The sequence below is a fragment of the Ischnura elegans genome, chromosome 7 (assembly GCF_921293095.1).
Source record: "Ischnura elegans chromosome 7, ioIscEleg1.1, whole genome shotgun sequence".
In the NCBI taxonomy this organism is placed as follows: domain Eukaryota; kingdom Metazoa; phylum Arthropoda; class Insecta; order Odonata; family Coenagrionidae; genus Ischnura; species Ischnura elegans.
In genome coordinates, this window is record NC_060252.1 from 37,257,342 (window position 1) to 37,275,760 (window position 18,419).

The following is an 18,419-nucleotide window of genomic DNA, read 5'->3' on the forward strand; positions in this document are numbered from 1 at the left end:
TCGATGTATTTAATTTTCATCATTTCTCTGTAGCACCACATGTTCTACCTTTGATTTCTCTGCTCCTGTCATTTTCCATGCCTCACTTCCTTAGAGAAGTAGACTCTATATGTAACGCATAAAATGTGGAAATTACCATTTGTGTTCTTTCATCCATATCTAAGTTCTGATGAATTGTTTCCTTACTTCTATGTTAAAATTTCCCGCTGTAAGTAGATCCACCTTTTGGTTGAATGCTCTCTTCGCCTGGGCTATTCTCCTGATAATGCCTTTATTGCTTCTCCTATCGCTAGTTATTCTTCTTCTCAAACAACAAAAGTCATTCACTTCTTCCAGGTTGTGTTTTCCTAATTTAATGTTAGTCTTGACTCCCTCCTTTCTGCTGCGCGATATGTATTAGTTTTCTTCTAATTGGTTTTCAGTTGATATCTGCCCGTTTTCTTTCACGTTTTTGCCAGTATCTTCTTTAAATCCTTATCCGTTTCTGCTGTGCCATCGGCAAATCTTAGCTTGCTAATATTTTTCCCATACATTTGCAATCCCGATGCCTTTTATTTTATTCAATGTTTTCTCGATCTAAACTTAATTTAGTGAATATATAACATATTATCAGGCTTTACTTTGTGGAACAACTTAGCGACATTCGGAAATAACTTAGTAATTTCCACAGAACGTTTCTTATTTACCGACCTTTGCTTAAACTCTTCACAAGTCTTTATAAATATAACAATATCCCTCCTCGAGAAACCATGTAAACAAATTCAGGGTGTAATAAGTTGTTCCGAAATCTTACTAATGGTTTCATTAGGATTCTTTTCTCTCCTACTCTTCCGACGACTACCTCATTTTTCATTTGGTCGATCTATTTGATTTTCATCCTTTCTTTGTAGAACCACATTTTCTACCATTGATATCCCTGCTCTTGTTTCTTAGGTATACAAGAGTTTCACAAAGAGTTAATTGTGGATTATTACTTAGAAATACTTAAGTTATATATTTATAAACGGTCAAGCGTATCTTTTTATAGCATGTTGATAGCTTTCTTAAAATAAATTTTCTCCATGAATTATTTTGCGAAAGATCTTGCGTCTTACGGTTCAGTATCATGTGAATTTGAAAGTAGTCCCTCTACGCTAGAGAAAATGGTAATTTAGTTCGAACCCCCATGACTGCTGGTAGGTTACCCCCAGACTCCCCGACTAGCTACCACTCTTGTCCGTATTCTGGATCTTCCACTGCTAACTGTAGAAGTTCCAAAGTTTTCTCTACCTAGTTTTATCGGTCGTATTCTTAGTAGGATGCGCGTGGGAAAATCAACGGCGAATCAATTTCTTTGAATCCTGAGGATAGATCCCGACAGCTTTCACATCGCAGGTGTTTTTTGCGTTTTTATGGGAATAATCCTCCTTAGAAATTTCGTCACGTAAAATATGTAATCTTTTGTGGGAAATAAATTAAACTTTCCCCGTTAAAATACATCTGCTGGGTTCAATCAAGATTTCGCCCTAAATCTGACCAGTCATTTTCTTTCCGTTGCTATAACGTGAGGTCTACTGGCTGTGTGTGCTACTTCATTAGTTTCACCAAACCGTAATCTTCGTGATACGACTGAAAGTGTCTTTTGAGTACACCTCCTTATTTTAAGAATAGGGCTACATGAGTTTCAAACAGAGCTATCTGTGGTTTATCACATTTTAATAGTTTAGTTATGTATGTGTATACGTTGAAACTTATCTTTTTAGCACGCTGCTCCCTTTTTTAATGAAATTTTACTCGATTAATTATTTTGCGACGGATCGTGCGTCTCACGGTTAAATGGAGTGATGTAAAAAATGCTGCAAAATCTTAATCATGGGTCCTTTCTTGAAAGTTGCATTATTTTCCTTGTCAGGGAATATTTAGGACTTCTGAATAGGGTCCCTAATCCTTCATCACCTTTACTGGTCAGCTTATTTGTTTTGATCAATTTCTCACTCAACTCTCTTGTATGCCGATATTTTGACAAATATGTATATATTCTCTTTCACATGATTTATTACATGACACAAAGTATTCGTTTATCCGAGGTCTTGCTCGGTCATCCGCCTGCCCCTCAACGATCATGTCTTCCTCATCCACCACATGTCATGATGTGACCGATAATGTTATTCAGTCTTCTTTTTTTAGGTTTTCTAATCGGAATTCTCTGCCCACCCACTCCTCTCTGCTCTTCCTCAGAACTCTGGTAAATTCATCAGATCTGCATCATCATTATATCTATATCTTCATGATACTCCGCAATCTTCCTTACGAGACGTATGGCGGGAGCTTACAAGCCGATTCTTTTAATTGTCGCTAGCCTGACGTTTCATATTTGACGAATATATATTTATATTCTTAGATATCTCGGTCCTTTCTTCAAAGTTTCGTAATTTTCCTGGCTCGGCAATTTTGAGTACTTCAGATCAGGGCCGAAACTGGGAGTTTTGTCAGGGGGGCAAAGATCAGTTTGCCGCCTCCACCTCCGCTGGTCCCCTTCGCTTCCTCCCTCACTCTCCCCCACCACTAAAATATAATACATCCGTAAGCTATTTTTTTGAGATGCGTTAGTTGAAATTACACACCGTATATTTGCTATCAAGAATTTTAATTAATATTATTCTTTAATAATTTATAAATCAATAATTATTTCTGAAAAATTTAATTAGAAAAAATAAATTAAATTTTTTTAGTACCTATACTTTTCAAACCTGCCGCCCGGGGAACTCTACCTCTGCCCCGTTCTAGTTCCGGACCTAACTCTGAATGGAGTCCCTTATCCTTCATCAACAACACTGGCCAGATTAAACTGGTCTGACGCAGCTTGCCACTCAGTTCTTTATGAGCTAATCTTTTGACATATATTAGGGGGTGAGAAGCCAAGGGGTACAAGTTATTACTTTTTCTAAACAGAGTTTGGCGCAGTCATTATGTATAGAAAAGAAACTAGATCAATTAGATATTTGGTGGTGCATTTGATTTCCCACTCAGGATAGCACATAAGAGAGACTCACTCGCATCCCTTGGCCACCCAAGTTTTTGTATATTTCTGTTATTGATTTGTGTACCTAACTCTTTTAAGAAAGAAAATCACTTTTACCCCCTTGGCTTCATTACCACCTCATACGTAGTCTGTGGAGGTTTTACAACAGTAGCCCTTCCTTTGCGAGAATGCCCTTTCGTCACTCCAACTCTGCCACACAGGATTGTGATTGATATGCATTCACGGTTGTTTGGACCACAGCGCACTTCGAGCATTGAGTTTGGGGGTTTGCGAAGGTTTCCCCCGGGATTTGAACTAGGGACCCTCCGGTCAGTAGCCTATGATCTATCTGTCATCCTCCCGTGTAAGGGGGAAAATTAGTCGTGCGTTATGCGAGGTCATACTACCCGACGTTAACAGTTCTCGGGTTTCCATCCGGGTTAGATTCTCCATCTCCATCCTTGCCGGTGTTTCGATGAATCGTCATCAGTGCCGTTGATGGGACATTTTCGTCAGCAGTTCGCTGCAAGAAAGTTAAATCTTTCATATCATACTACCCGAGTTCGACCGAGCATTTATGGCATTCCTTTATCGTTCGTGGCAGTGGCGTAACGAGGAATATGCTTTGGGGGAGATGGGATGGGCTGGGGGGGCAATCCCCTCCCTCCGCGAGCAACGGGGGGTCCGGAGAAAATCTTTGAAAAATTACGTGACTGGAAATAGACTTTACATCATTTTGGTTTTTAAAAATTAATTTTGAGCAGATGCAGTTAATATATGTCAAAAATAGACTATAGTTTTAAATATTTTTTTTATTTCTCTGAGGCTTTGGGGGAGGAGCTATCCCCTTCATCCTCCCATAGTTACGCCACTGGTTCGTGGTGAATACAAATTCCTAAACCATTTCTATCTCTTATTTTATCGTGTCTGTCGGACGTGAAAATGTATTGCTATCCTATCGAAGCTGATGTCTCTCTTATTATCGTGTCTGTTGGACGTGGAAATATAGTTCAACTCTGTCGATGGTGAATGTAGTGGGGGGATTTCTTTTGCTACGTAGAGGGCGCCTCCGCACCCGGAACAAGGTAAAAGTGTTGGACGGAATGGATTTCATTTCTCCCCAGAAAACTTTTACCCTTCCTCTCCCATCAATCTCCTCGCGTTCGTATATTTGCTTCCGACATGGTTCGCTTCGCGCGGTTAAGCCCCTTCGCCTTGAAAACAATGAAAAGACGGGCATCAACCCCACCACCGACAGGCTGCAAGCCGACACGGATGGAGCTACGTCGATTCCGTTGCCATGGCATCCGTGTGCCGTGGTGGATCGGGTTCGTGTGGCTGCTATAACGCCGACGACGCCGGCTCTCTTCATCCCGAAGGGTTGTGTGGTTTCCTATGACTTCGGGGTTGGATTATTTTCTGGGAAATTCCTGGTCATACTTAACCCATTATAACCCAATGTTGCTTCCAAGTAACATCAAGAATGCGGCAAATGATCTAAAATACGTGTTCTTGTGTGTGGTAAGGTTTAATGGTGAAATATGTTGCTGCCGCAATAATTATGATTGAATATAAAATTTTCACATTTTTAACCCTCAGTTTCACGCTAAGGGGGCATTTTGCCGCATGTTTAGAAAATTAAAAATAGTGCGTTTACTGCGTATAAGAAGATCACTATAAATTTTCAGCTCTATTCAGGAAAGATCTAAAATGCGTGGTCTTGTGTGTTGTAAAGTTTAATGGTGAAATTTGTTGCTGCCACAACAATCATGATTGAATATGAAATGTTCACATTTTGAACCCTTAGTTTCAAGCTAAGAGGGGATTTTGTCACATTTTTCGAAGATTCGAAATAACGCGTTTACTGCGTAAAATTAATTGTTTGAGGCGTAACTTGGTGAAAGCGATTCATAATTAAATTAAGATTTAAGAAGATCACTGGTGGCACACTTTCGTATTCTATCCCTGTCCATTTTCCTCGACCAAGAGCATTATCGTCTGCAATTCCGCTAGAAAAATTATTCAAAGTATTTATCAAGAAATTTGCATATTGATATGCTTTATTTTTGTTTATAAATGAAAGAGAAAAATATTTAAAGTGCTTTTAATCATTAGAAGTTATCCAAATGCGTTAAAATACCCAAAAAATTTAATGTATATGTAAGGAAACCAAAAGGATTAAAATGCGACAAAATAACCTCAAGAGTGCATTAGGGCTTTCGTCAAGGGCACGTGTACCTAAGGGTTAATATGAGAATTCTTGGAATTTGATTTCACCCCGAAGCTGCTCTGGGTTAGAGAGGATTAACGGGGCTGGAGTGTAACTACTATAAAAAAAAATTCCTTAATTTCCGATAAAATTGTTGAAAATTAATGCCTTCGCTTTTTGTAATTATCAATGCTATAATCAAAGCTATTAATGCAAGTAATTTCATTTTTTTAAACATCTAAATTAAACACTCCGTTATCCAAATCAAGTAATTTTTGCCCATGCGCAATAAAATCGCGATAATCGTGCATATTAAGATGCAATATGTTACACGATGAATCGTCATATTTCGTGATAATCGCAACAATGCGATCTATTTACAATTTCATAATTCAATATCACCTTAGAAATATTTTAAAAGGCACGATAATATTTATTTTTTGAATTTAAAATTACTAATCCAGTCTCTCACTAAGTAAGTTATTCCTCGCGAAGTTTTTTTGTATATGTGAGGTTGGGCCTCGTCCCGGATTAAGCCAAAGGCGTGCGAACTTCACGTATTCATTGAGGGCCAGTATCTTTCTCTGAGTCACCTTGTGATTTGATGAATTTGTTTTGCGATATCTGGAAGCTCCGCTCGTGATATAAACCTGAGATCCCGATGCCGTAGCGAGCGGGAGAAAGGGAGGAAACGAGGGGTCCCCTCCGAAATGTTCGTAAGATGCAGATGCAACATTCTATCCTCTAACACAGTTTTAAAACATCCCCTCCCCGATTAAGTAGTACTCGTTCCATCCATATCTTCTGCCTCCTTCGAATCTCATCTAGAAGCTGTCTCTCCTCACCCACCATGCCCAGCATTCAGTTGTTCCTCCTCCTCTACGTTCACTAAAACTTCTCAAATTCTTCCCATTATGGTTAGAATAGCATTTAAAAAATCGCATAATATTTAAAATCTCATGTAAATTTTAGTAAATGTAAAATTTAGTAATATTTTAAATCTTATGATATAAATATCATAAGATTAATTAACATATCGATTTATTAACTAACTACGGCCTTGCGATTCGAACAGCAGCCAAGAGGTCAACTCATTGGACCCCTTCACTCCTCCATTTATTCAATACGATTAGAGTGGTATTTTAAATATTGCGATATCTTAAGATTCATTAACATTTAATTCGCCGGCCTCGGTAACGTCCTCGCCTGCCAAACAAGAGGTCGCGGGTTCGAGCCCCGCCTAGGTAGGTATTCCCTGTCCAAGGTATGGTTTTTCGTGTACTTTTACTTTTTCAATTTGTTGTGTACCCCGTTGTAAAATGGCCAATATGAGCTGTATTCGGTGGTTAGATAATAAAATAAAAAAATAAACTATCGATTTATTATCTGACCAAGGCCTTACCCCTTCGATCAACAGACAAGGGATCAGTCAATCCACTGGACTACCTCAATGCTCCATTTATTCAATATGTTTAGAGTGGTGGTTTTAATATCGCAATATCATTTCATTTTATTGACTTATCGCCCAGTCGTACCCTGCGTTGCTACCTCAACTACCCCTGTTCTCGATTTATTATCTGATTACAGCCTTACCCCTTGATTATTAGCGAAGCGTTCTGCCCAGTGGACTACCTCAGTCCTCCATTTATTCAACATGATTAGAGTGGTATTTTAAATATCGCGATACTATAAAATTTATTGACTTATCGCCCAGTCGTACCCTACGTCACTTCCTCTACTGCCCCTTTTCATTCCTCCGCCTCCGGCTGTTCTCCCCTCCCCTGCACTCTCACCCCGCCTCCCCCTTAGAATCAGCCATGCGTGAAGCCGACGGATGGACTTCGTGGCGGTCTCTCGTGGTGGTGTCGGCGTGAGGTGGCTTTCGTTCCCCTTGCCGCTGGGGGGGGGCAGAAAACTCGCGGGCTTGGCGGTTCACTGGTCTCTCTCTTCCCCTCCCCCTCCGCCCTTTTCCGGCCAGCCATTCCAAACCGCCCCTGCAAAACAAATGCACATTCCCCAAAATTCTCCGTGCATCCGCGGCAAAAAAATTCGTTAAAACGTGACGTGTGGTCGTTTCATCCGTGAAGCTCGTTAAGTTTGTGAAAGTATTTAATTGATTGTGCCTTTTAAAAATGGAGTAAAACTTAATCAAAGCTTGGAACTCTAAATTGTTTGATTTCTTTGCGCTATTCAGCAGCTGAAGAATGGTTAGCTTAAAGTTAGTTAGGGAAAGTGATAATTGAATTGCGCAAGTTACCAATAGCAAGTGGGTAATAATAATAATAATAGATGCCATTATTCGGGCGAGGTTGAGACTAATAAGTCCCATTTCCCACCTAACTCCTTCTTAGCGTCATTACAAACATATTTAAAACGGTAAGTAAACGTTTGCAAGACAAAAGTATACATTATACGCTACAAGTGAAATTTCAAACAAGATAAACGAGAATATATGGAACTTTTGTGTAAATAAGATTCCTGTTTATGGGAAATAACATCAGGATAAGGGAATTGTATCCTTCAGCGAAAAATCGCACTGCAGGAAAACGCCCACACAAGAAGGGGGCGTGAAAAACCTGCGAAAACCTACAGAGTGATAACATATGTCATGTTACATGCTAAATACAATATAGTTAATGTGGTACAGAGTATACACAAATACACACGCAAGGGCAAGGGTAGCAAGTAAATACTAGTATGTTTGAAGATGAAAAGCTGGGCGATTCAGGGGGGGTGGCCGAAGTGATGTGACAATAATCTTGGATATCTACGCAAGCAAATTATGTGATTATTCATATTATGAATATTTTTGTGGGAATTTTTATGGTTTAAAAAAAAGTTAGCTCCAGTAATCATTATCAGAGTTCAAAAAAGCGGGTTATTTGGGTATTTTAATTCCCTAAATAACTTCCCTCTGAAGTTATATTGGGACCGTTTAAATCATAGCCCGAGGTGGCATACGAACCTACGACCCTATAGACTCCAGCTGTCAACCTTGGCATTTTCTAGTGAAGAAGATTCTGGTCCAATTTTCTGTTGGCCTGAGAAAGCTACATTTTACTTTCATCGATTTTATTGTTATAAGTATTATACATATTATGGGAGGTTTCCATGGAGCACTTAGAAGTATTCTGGCAGCCTCATCTCCCTTCACAGACTTCCCTCTTCAATTCGGCCTACTCCCTTTCATTCGATCTAAAAATTCTATTCTCTTTCTTCCTCTCCCTCGTTTACCCAACATCCTACCCTCTAACACCGTTTTCAACATCCCCTCCCCGCTAATTACTAGCTCCATTCTTACGTTGTCTTCTCCATATCTCATCTAGAAGCTGCATCTCCTCACCCATGATGTCCAGGACTTCGTCGTTCCTCCTCCTCTCCGTCTACTTCACCTTCTCCATTCTTCTCCACACCCACATCTCGAACGCCTTCAGTCTTCTCTCGTTCTCCTTCTTAAGTGTCCATGTTTCCGCAATGTATAGCGCTACACTATGAGCAATAAGAGTTAATATATTAGTACGATGCCGTAGCCAGAAAAAATCTGGGGGGATTTTCATGAAGGAGGGAATGAATTTCGGGGGAAGTTCATGTGGTGGAATTACACCCCACACGGTATCTCCTAAACATTTTTTCAAGATGCGGGGAGTTGTATCCCATGAATTACGCCGCTCGTCACGGTCTTATTTTAGTAATTTAGGCGTGAACTAATGGAGGTTAATGTGTTACCAAGTCATCATCACTACTCAACATTCCCAAGATTGGTTCGACGCAGCCCTCCATTCCTCTCTCCCATCCGCCAGCCTTTCCATAGCTTCGTATTTCTTCTCTTTCACATCCTTTATAACCTGTCCTATGAAACTCATGCGGGGCCGTCCCTTGCTCTTCTTCCCTTCAACCTTTCCCTCTATGATCGTTTTAATCAGGCCATCATGGCTCATAATATGGCCAACTAAGTTTTCCCGTCTTCTCGTTTAGTTTTTTAGAAGACTTCTTATGTAAGCAAGTTTAATAGAAAAAAGAGGAAGCAAGCATTGAAAGTTTCGTCCCAGTAGTTGAAATGAATATTTGTACACATTTGACTGGTTATATCGTCCGTAGGTGAATTTAGTATCGCTTTTTAGTCTTATACATGTGCCCTGTAATATTTGAAACAGCATTATAGTGTTTCGAAGTGGCTAACTTGGTCAAAACCCGGGTCAACTGGGACACTACTTAATGAAATTAATGGTGTTATTCTCCTTCATTTGAAAATGTATCATTTCAACTCGTAACGCCTGAAATGGTTCAATTTGTGAAGTAAAATCGATTCAAGAGTAGACTTCAGAGCAACCCTCCCTGAATCACCCTGCTTTTCATCTTCAAACGCTAGTATTCTCGAGAGTTTTAATCTCATCAATTCTCTGGCAATCCTTCTTTCCCTTGCTCAATCCAGAGCTCGTGCCCTTTTCCGTCTACCCTTCAGGTTTTCAGACGTTCTCCGCTCCAAGGTGGTCTTCGGCATGATTCCCCCTTTCTTACAGTCTCCCTAGAATTCCTCACTACAGTCTTCTCTCTTCTTATCCGATGTACACGTATCGATGGCTAAGTTCTAACTACACGTATCTTAAAAATAGCAACTTTTCAGGAGAGCAAAAAAACGCTTCATCTTTTAAATTGTACATTGAAATTATGAACCAAAAATACATAAAACTGAAAAAGAAGCATATATCCATTAATTTTTGGACATAAGTGTTGTTAAAATTAGAGACAAAATTGTTTTTACTTCCAAACGGCAGTATCAACTCAAACCGGCCAAATTTCGAGGTACGTGTTGTTATAAATTAGCCATCGATATACTCAACGTCCTGTCCTTCTAGTGATAACAATATACCTACACTGCCGGCTTTCACATGGGTATAGGGCAGAATTTTTCTGGGAAAAAGCAATGAATAGGGTAAGATATTGGAGGAGAGAATATTTTATCATATAAATTGTTTTACACACATACATTCCGTTCAAAATTTTTATGCTGTTAATTAATTAGGTATCTCTCAGGAGGTTTGGTCAGTAATTTACTTTCAATTTTGAGTACAGCCAACGTTGCAGCCTTCGTTGTCGGGGCTTACAAAACAAAAACCGGAGGATAATAAAGCAAAAAGTGGCATTAAAACAAAACATATTCCTAATGAAACAATACAATACAATTCGTCTTGCCTTACTTTTTGGTCAAAATTTATTTGTGTTTATATTAGACTTGTTCTATTTTAACTTTTTAATTAAACTGTTAAATTTTATTTTCATGTGTTTTTTGTGTTGCTCGCCCTAAAGATTGCTTCTAAATTCCCGCGTAAAGTTGGCTGTTCTCAATATTTGAATGTATTCCGTGACTATAACTACGAAAAGACCTATAATGGTATGGTATGGTATTTGGAGGAGGCGACCGACAGCTGAGGTCATTTGCGCCATGAGGGAAAGGTAGGTGAGGAAGGGTGGAGAGAAACCCGGCGTTGGCATTAGCCTGCTCTTAACGAAAGGCACCATAACGTCCCATCCGACGGACGGAGTGTTGCGCCTGAAATGTCCTCCACACAACAGTCAAGCAGGGATCGGGCAGTCACTGAAAATTCTCTGCCGCTGCCGGGATTTGAACCCGGGACCACCAGTTGGAAAGCCAACACTCTAGCCACCACACCAACCCGATCCCCAAGACCTATAATTCTCAAGTCCTTGTTTTACCTATCCTGCTATCAAGGCAGTTGCGACCCCAAAGAGTGATTCGCGATCCTCTCCTCTAGATTCTTGTGGAAAAGATTTTTTATTCCACACGTAATTCGAGCGCTCATAAATGTTCACAAGCTTTAGGTTTCATTAAAACGATGAGCATGCGTGAATTTCTACCAAAAATATGAAGGTTTGCCTAATAATACATGGATGTACGAATGTTTCCAATATGTATACCCTAGATATTCCAAGGTGAGAGCATGAATCTCAAATCAGTACTGTCAGCTAGGGTAACTTTGGCCCTTTCCAGGTAAATTTGGCCCAGAGATAGTAGACAGACAGTAAAAAGATTACTAGTTCCGTATTTTGTCATTTGCATTGAGTTATGGACTTAGCTCTTGCATCAGTCGACGTACGAAACTTCTTCCGATGAAGGTTAATTAACATTCTGATGAAGGTTAGGAAGCAATTTTGAACATTCACTGGTTATATTTACAATTCATTTCTACATTGTTATTTTTCGTCGCAGAAATGTTGTTTTTAATTTTATTTATTTATTTAAGGAGTTTATAAATATATATACACATAAAGCATTTATGCCAATTTCTAGTGACGCCGTAACAAATATGAAATTTTAACATAAAAAATCTGAACAAAGAGTACAGGCATAAGATAGTAAAGAACAAAATAGAAGACACGAGGAAAGGGAGGTAGAGAGGGAGGTTTATTTAGTAGCCGAGGAATGGGACATGGCGAGTTTGACAAATGAGTTTAAGGGCAGAAAAAACAGATCAATATTGTTGCCTGAAAAAAATTAATCTACAGGTTAAAATCAAGGAACACTTGAAAACAGAACACTAAGAGATATCTTGAGTTTAGTATCTTCAGTCCAACTCATGGTTTAGAACTAGATTTGTACGTTTTCATTAAATTGGGCCAGTTTTCCATACTCAAGGTAACTTTGGCCCAAATTTTCGAAAAAAAATGGTTGCTGGTTGTTAAAATAGGTCAAAGTTCAGAAACAGCCTACATCTTAGGTACATGATCTGTCAATAATTTTAACCACTTTATATACATCGTTTATTAATTTTTGAATTAGAAAGTTTGCTTGTTTTCAAGAAATCACGAAAAGTTTGGCCAAAGTTAACCCCAGTGGACGGTAATTCGCCACGAACTAAAAGGCGGCCGGTGGAAGGGGGAGAATATGTACTCTTATTGAAAATATTTTTATATACACGTGCACCCCAATAGCGTGCACCACCCCATCCCCAGTTTCTCGCAACCGACAACGTCCAGTCTACCCTGGCTGCAGGGGAGGGAGAAGTATGAAAGGGGGAGAAGGCCATGGGGTGTATCGTCGCCATGGGGAACGGTGGAAACACCGCAGTTGTGCCTTTTCCCTCCCCCCACCCCAACATTTCTCCCTCTCCCTCTCCTCACACCCCTCTGTCCGTAGCTCCTGCTGCACGAAGCACTTTCACAGAACGGCCGTGTTTCGCGTCGAACGGACTTCGGCACCTCTCCATTCCTCCCGCGTTGTTGTTGTGATAGTGTTTTGTGCTTGCTGCGGTATAACTCCCAGCAGGGAGAGGGAGGTGGAGTAGGGCTTACCTATTCTTCTTCTTCTTGCCTTCAAACTGCCGCGAACTTTCTCGTATCGCAGTGTTTTGCCGGCGTTCGCCGCGGATGGAAGGCCTTAGGAGTCCTCGTACAGTGTCCACAAGGTAGAGCGGAACACCTCGGGAGTTGGCGAGGAGGGTGTGGGTAGTTGGCCTGTGTTGTGCTGTTGTCCGAATCATCGCAAGTGGGACGAACAGATACGGGGATCATTTTTACGCACCCGTGTCGCGGCAGCCTTATGTAGTCGTGTCACGTGACCCCAGGACGTTGTTCCATGTCCCAGTGTCGCCGTTGAGGGGGTGTGCCTTTGGATAATTGTCGGAAGATCGTGTTTCTAACGGCTGTTTGTCACCCACGAGGGAACACTGTCGTCACCACGGGCTCTTCAGCGGCTTCCGAAGTCACCCTCAGGCGGTCCCTGGCTTCTAGAATGTGAGTTTGTCTTACCATCGTAACCTACGTGCTGATATGGAAGGAATGTGTTTTTTCGTCAAACTATATTTATGTTGTGATTGCAGAACGCGATTTAATATAATCGCATCCATTATTATTGTGCCCCACTATTGGAATTCCTTTCGTGGGTCTTCTTCAAGCGCTCTACATTTGGAAAGGTTTAACCCGGTGTTAATTGATATTTTTGTTCTGTTGAAGCTTAAGCCTGATTGAGACATTAGTTAGTTGACGTGAAGCAGTTGCTTCACTGTCTGATTCCTTTTGTTCATTGGGTTTATCTTGCATAATTTTTCTCGAATCTTGTGGAGCTACAAAAAATGATGGTTGATTATGGCCACATTATAAACATTTTGAATGAATCGTCATCGTCAAAGTGAAATATTTATTAGGAAACGAGCTAGTTTTTCATTATTAATAGTGAAAGTTAGTCCGAATGATTCATAAATTTTATGTTTATTAATTTTACTTTATTATCCTTGCCGTGTTACTAGGAGAACTTTTTTAACGCACGTATTAGATTCACTCTCCGTGCTTGTTTTTTATGGAAATGTTGTAAGTGTTAAGTTGCTATGGATTCAAATTTCGTTGCAGTATTGAATTTACAGTAATCGGTTTTTCGTGAACTAAAAATGTCTTGCATCACTCTGTAAAAATTATTTTATTGATAATTAAAGGTTAACTTACACCTTAAATCTAAGTTATTGGCGAGTGGGCATAAAAATATTGATTTGCTATCGCGAATGGTTTTCTTTGGGTAAGAATATGCTTTTGTCGGGAATAAGTAAATCTATATTTCTTCCTAATGCATCGCCTCTAAGTGAGCAAACAGACGAAATTGCCCTCTACTGCAGAAAGTCGAGTCTATCGACATGTCATGGACTCAGTGCACCGTACTACGAACTCAGAATTTTTGAATGCGATGTTTATCGAATTGGGGGTAGAAGACCAATCGTGGCGCATAACCGGTAGTGCCAGGCGTTGATGAATCAGAGCCGACCCCGCAGCGCCGCAGCTGTGGCAACGACTTCCTGTCTTTCGGGTGGCATAGCGACCTGTTGTTGTTTCACTGCCGACACGCGTTTCAATGGTGGATATCAGCTTCCTGCGTCAAATCCACCGAAAGCGTAATTTTATGACTCCATTCTTTTTCTACGAAACTAAAGTAACAATATTTTTGAAAACTCAACTATCAGGTAGAGGATGTGTAAATGTTATTTCAGTGAATTGGATCAGTCATGTTATAATTACGTTTAAAGTGCATTCCACATTTTTTTGTCGGCGTGTGCATGTATTTTTCTTTTGCATGTTCGCTTATTTCCCGTATTTGAGAGAACATTTCGATGATTTGCTAACGAGATGTAGAGTTCGACGCGTCGTGAGGCTTAAATATATGCTGGGTTGCGTTTTTAAATTACGTATATGTCTAGCAGTTGTTTAGTATAACCACTGTTTCGGTACTAACTTAGAGAAATAGGTCTTTATTTAGACCTCGCACGCTCCTGTAATTAGTGTAAAAATTACTTTAAAATAAATCGTGACGGTTAAAGAAAGAAGTCCAATAATTACATTAGATACTCATTTTGTCTTTTGATGTTTCCATTCCTGTTATTATCGTTATTTTTAGAATTAACCGCATAATATGATATTGTTCGGTACATGGTCACCCATGAAACAGTGTAAAATGTGAAATTATTTTATTGAAATTCAGAGAAACTCGGACTTGATTCATGTATTAGATTTTGATGCTAGCACAATATACCATGTATGTCCCCCAGTGGCATTTTAATGGACTATGTGTACCATAATCAACATGATTAAACTTAGAAAGGCTCCTCACTTTATTTCCAATATAAGAACAGTATCAGACCGCGATGAAAAATCATATTTATATGTTTAAATAGGTAAAAAATGGTCCTGTTCGTCGATAAAAATTATAAATAAATCAGAGGGGGTCTTTTTTTGTAAGAGCGGTCAGAAAATGACATTTTCTCGGTGTATATGCAAATTCCATACATTTTACTCCCAATTTTAAAGTAATTAAAAGTCATATGTTTACTATTTTTCGTTTTACTTTAGGTTTACATTTAACCTTATGAAAAATATAGCGAGTAGGAAGTGTTCATTTCCCAGTGATACATAAACCCAAACCTGAGCTTTTTTCGATGTGTTCGTTTTGGTCGCCGTTTTTCAGTGAATTTATCTCAACGTAATGCATACATAATATATTGTTAATATTATGACCAATAGATTAACAAAAGTTTCAAATTCAGCGATATTTCATTTTTCTAAGTTACCAAAAATGCCGGCTCGCGCTGTAGGAAGCCAAGACAAAGGGTAAAAAAATGACCATATTTCATCAAACATTGAATTCGTGACAGTAATTTTTTACCAATCAAAAACAGAACCATGTGTTATTATTTTCTGAAAATGTCAACAAAATCCGTGTCGATCGAGCGGGGCAATTATCTTAAAACAGACCACTTGAAATGGAATGGCCCTTCTCTTTTTGTTTTTCATCGTTCATCTCGGTGACTGGCGGGGATACTGACTTGAGCGAAACTCGCTCTGGTTATATAAACATGCTTTTAAATTGTCCCGTTGATTTCCCTTCCCAAAAGTTCTCTTTTCCTTCTTTTTCCACTGATTTGGCACTTTAAGCAAGCGTCTTTGGGTGAACCCTTGTATGCTTTAAGTTGTATGCTCTATAATAGGTACTTGGTTTGCCGAAGTAATTAATTCCGTATAGAAATATTTGGAATTTTAGCCAATGTATTATCCTTGAAAAAATAAATAATTTTGAACAATGGTGATTAATAATGATAAGCAGGTGCTTATAAATAAACAAAACAACTTTCGTGGCTGAGTCGAGATCACGAAAACCTTAGGAAAGCGCGGCAAATTAAACTTGGCTTTCATTTACTAAATATGTGATCGGTTTTAGAAAATATTGACTTTTCGCGGCCTTTCTGAGTAAATTCATATTCTCTTTCAATGGAAGAAGAAATAATGAGCACCTGTGAATACTCATCGACCACTATCAAAGTCCACTGCTGCCACCTCGTATTCACTAAGTTTTCTCACAGAGTTTTTCGAGCGTTAAAATCTCTGGTGACTAATTCAACACAATGATAAGTATGTTATTCCTCTGCAATGATACTATTGTAATGCGATCTTTAACATTCATGTACAAATTATTTTAATTATTTAATTCTTAGTTTAGTCAATACAAACCCGGATTTAAAAATATTATCTATGTTTTCCCGACAGCTAAATAAATAATTTATAAAAGCGTTGAAGAAGTAATTTTATGGCCTTTGGTGATAAGAAAACTGACCATATGATGATGATGCCTTTCATGGTTTGGATTTTCTTGCATGGTAGCCTCTTTTATTATTTCTCTAGACGTTATTTTATTGATCTACTCTCATGCTATACGTGTCTTAATGACCGCCCATGTTAGCTATCCTCAAAGCTTTTTCTTAGAAGTTGTGGCGAAAGTTAACCGACGTTTAGCTCATATTTTTGATTATTCATCATATAGTAATGTAAACACAGAGCATGTATGGTCTATCCTCTCGTAAGCAGTTGTGTTAAGTAATAGAGGAGGAGGTTACTAGAAAGTTAACTGACGGCTATTAAATCATCATTGCATCTAAGTTGGATGTCGTGTCTTTATTTCACGTATTTTGTTAATGTTTACAACGAAAAATCCATCAGTGAATTAAAAGAGAAGGCTTTGGTGTCAGTGGTTTTTTATGTTTACATCGAGATAGCCATCAGTGAAATAAAGGAGAAGGCATTAGGTGTCAACAGCCACAGAAAAAGAATCCGCATGCTTCGATTTGCTGACGACATAGCTGTCATAGCCGATACAGATAATGATTTGTATAAGACTTTGACAAATATGGAAAAGATAATGACCATGTATGTATCTGAAAACCAACAAAAATAAGACTAAGTATGCACCAAAAGAGAGAAGGCTAGGCCAAACATTAAGCTAGGAAAACAAAAGCTTGAAGAGGAGAAAGAGCTTCATTACCTAGGAAGCCGAACTAACCTACGATGGCCGAAGCAAGAAAGAAATAGTAGAATAGGGCATGCGAAGGGGAATTTCTACAAAAAAGAAACTTCTTCTAGTTGATAATATATGCATGTACGTAAGGAAACAATTCATTAGATGCTACATATTCTCTATGGCAGTAAGGCTTGGATGTTGACGGAAGCAGACTATTCAGGAGAGGAAGCGTTATTAATGTGGTGCTACCGAAGAATGATGGAGATAGAATGGATCGACCGAATAAGAAATGAGGAGGTGCTGAGAAGGACTGGAGAAAAGAGAACTCTTCTAAAATCTTTATGGGGAAGACGCTACAACTAAGTTGGACTCATTATGAGGCGTGATGGTCTGATGAAAACAATCGTAGAAGGACTAGTGGAAGGGATGGCCCCGTATGAGTTACATATGACAGGTAATGAAGGATGTAGGGGAGAAGAATTACGTCACTATGAAAATGTTTGCGGACAGGAGAGAGGAATGTAGAGCTGCGTCCAATCCTAGGATTGTTGACTGATGATGATGATGAATTCACACAAGTTGAAGGGTTTGGAGGTCAAATACGCACAACATGAGGATGTAGCTACCCATGGCAAGGAGGGAACGTGTACGTACGCTTCAATGGTGACCTACTAATTGTATCTTGTGTATGTAGTACGTGCTTCTGTATCTTCTGATCTCTATTTTTACTCTCTCGAATAGCTATTCTAACCTTGCGTTATGAAGTTGGTCCACTTCTTTGTGGTTTTTCTGTTAGCTAGTATGTTAGTATGAAGATGCTGTGACTTCAAATGATGGAACTGAATTAATGCTCTGGGCTAGGATAAATTTTTACTCAATGGAATACTACATTACCATAGAGTATGATGATTCTTTTTAATATTAATGTGAAAAAAATCAATCCTGCCACAGTATCAATTGCTATTTTTCATAATTTTATTATATTCCGTCGTTACGCTACCCCACTGTTTCATTTTTTTCCTCTAAGGACTGGAGACTTCATTGCTCTACACGGGACTGCACCTAATATTTTAATGAGAGCATCGAACGCAATGACGTCATGAAAAAATTAGCAGTGCCGGTACGCACTTTTGTCAAATATACTATTAGGCGAAATACTATTCTGCTTGTTTCAATTATTTCAGCAAATATAGAATTTAAAAAATCGAAAAATATTTTTATTTTGGTTACGAATAATATTAGGAATTTTGAGGCACCAAAATTGATACAGGTGTTATTTGACTATTATATCTTTTCTTAACCAGTACCGGAACGGCATGACACCTCTGTTTGAACGTAGTAAACATTCTGCAATTTAATCTCGAAATGTTACAATTCCTTTGGTTTGGCCGCTAAATATTTTCTACAGAATGATTATTATG

General features: G+C 39.0%; 1 protein-coding gene across 3 annotated transcripts in view; it reads left to right on the forward strand.

Annotated features, from left to right (window-relative positions):
• The window catches only part of LOC124162171, a 163,266-nt gene that overhangs the window by 43,765 nt on the left and 101,082 nt on the right, over positions 1 to 18,419 (forward strand). The window contains exon 1 of one of the 3 annotated variants that reach the window (XM_046538597.1): positions 12,404 to 12,962. The exons of the other annotated variants lie outside the window; for them this stretch is intronic. Within the exon in view, the coding sequence (XP_046394553.1) occupies positions 12,961 to 12,962 (2 nt within the window). The 5' untranslated portion in view covers positions 12,404 to 12,960. Of the gene's footprint in view, positions 1 to 12,403; positions 12,963 to 18,419 lie in introns of those variants that run through there. 3 annotated transcript variants of the gene reach the window in all.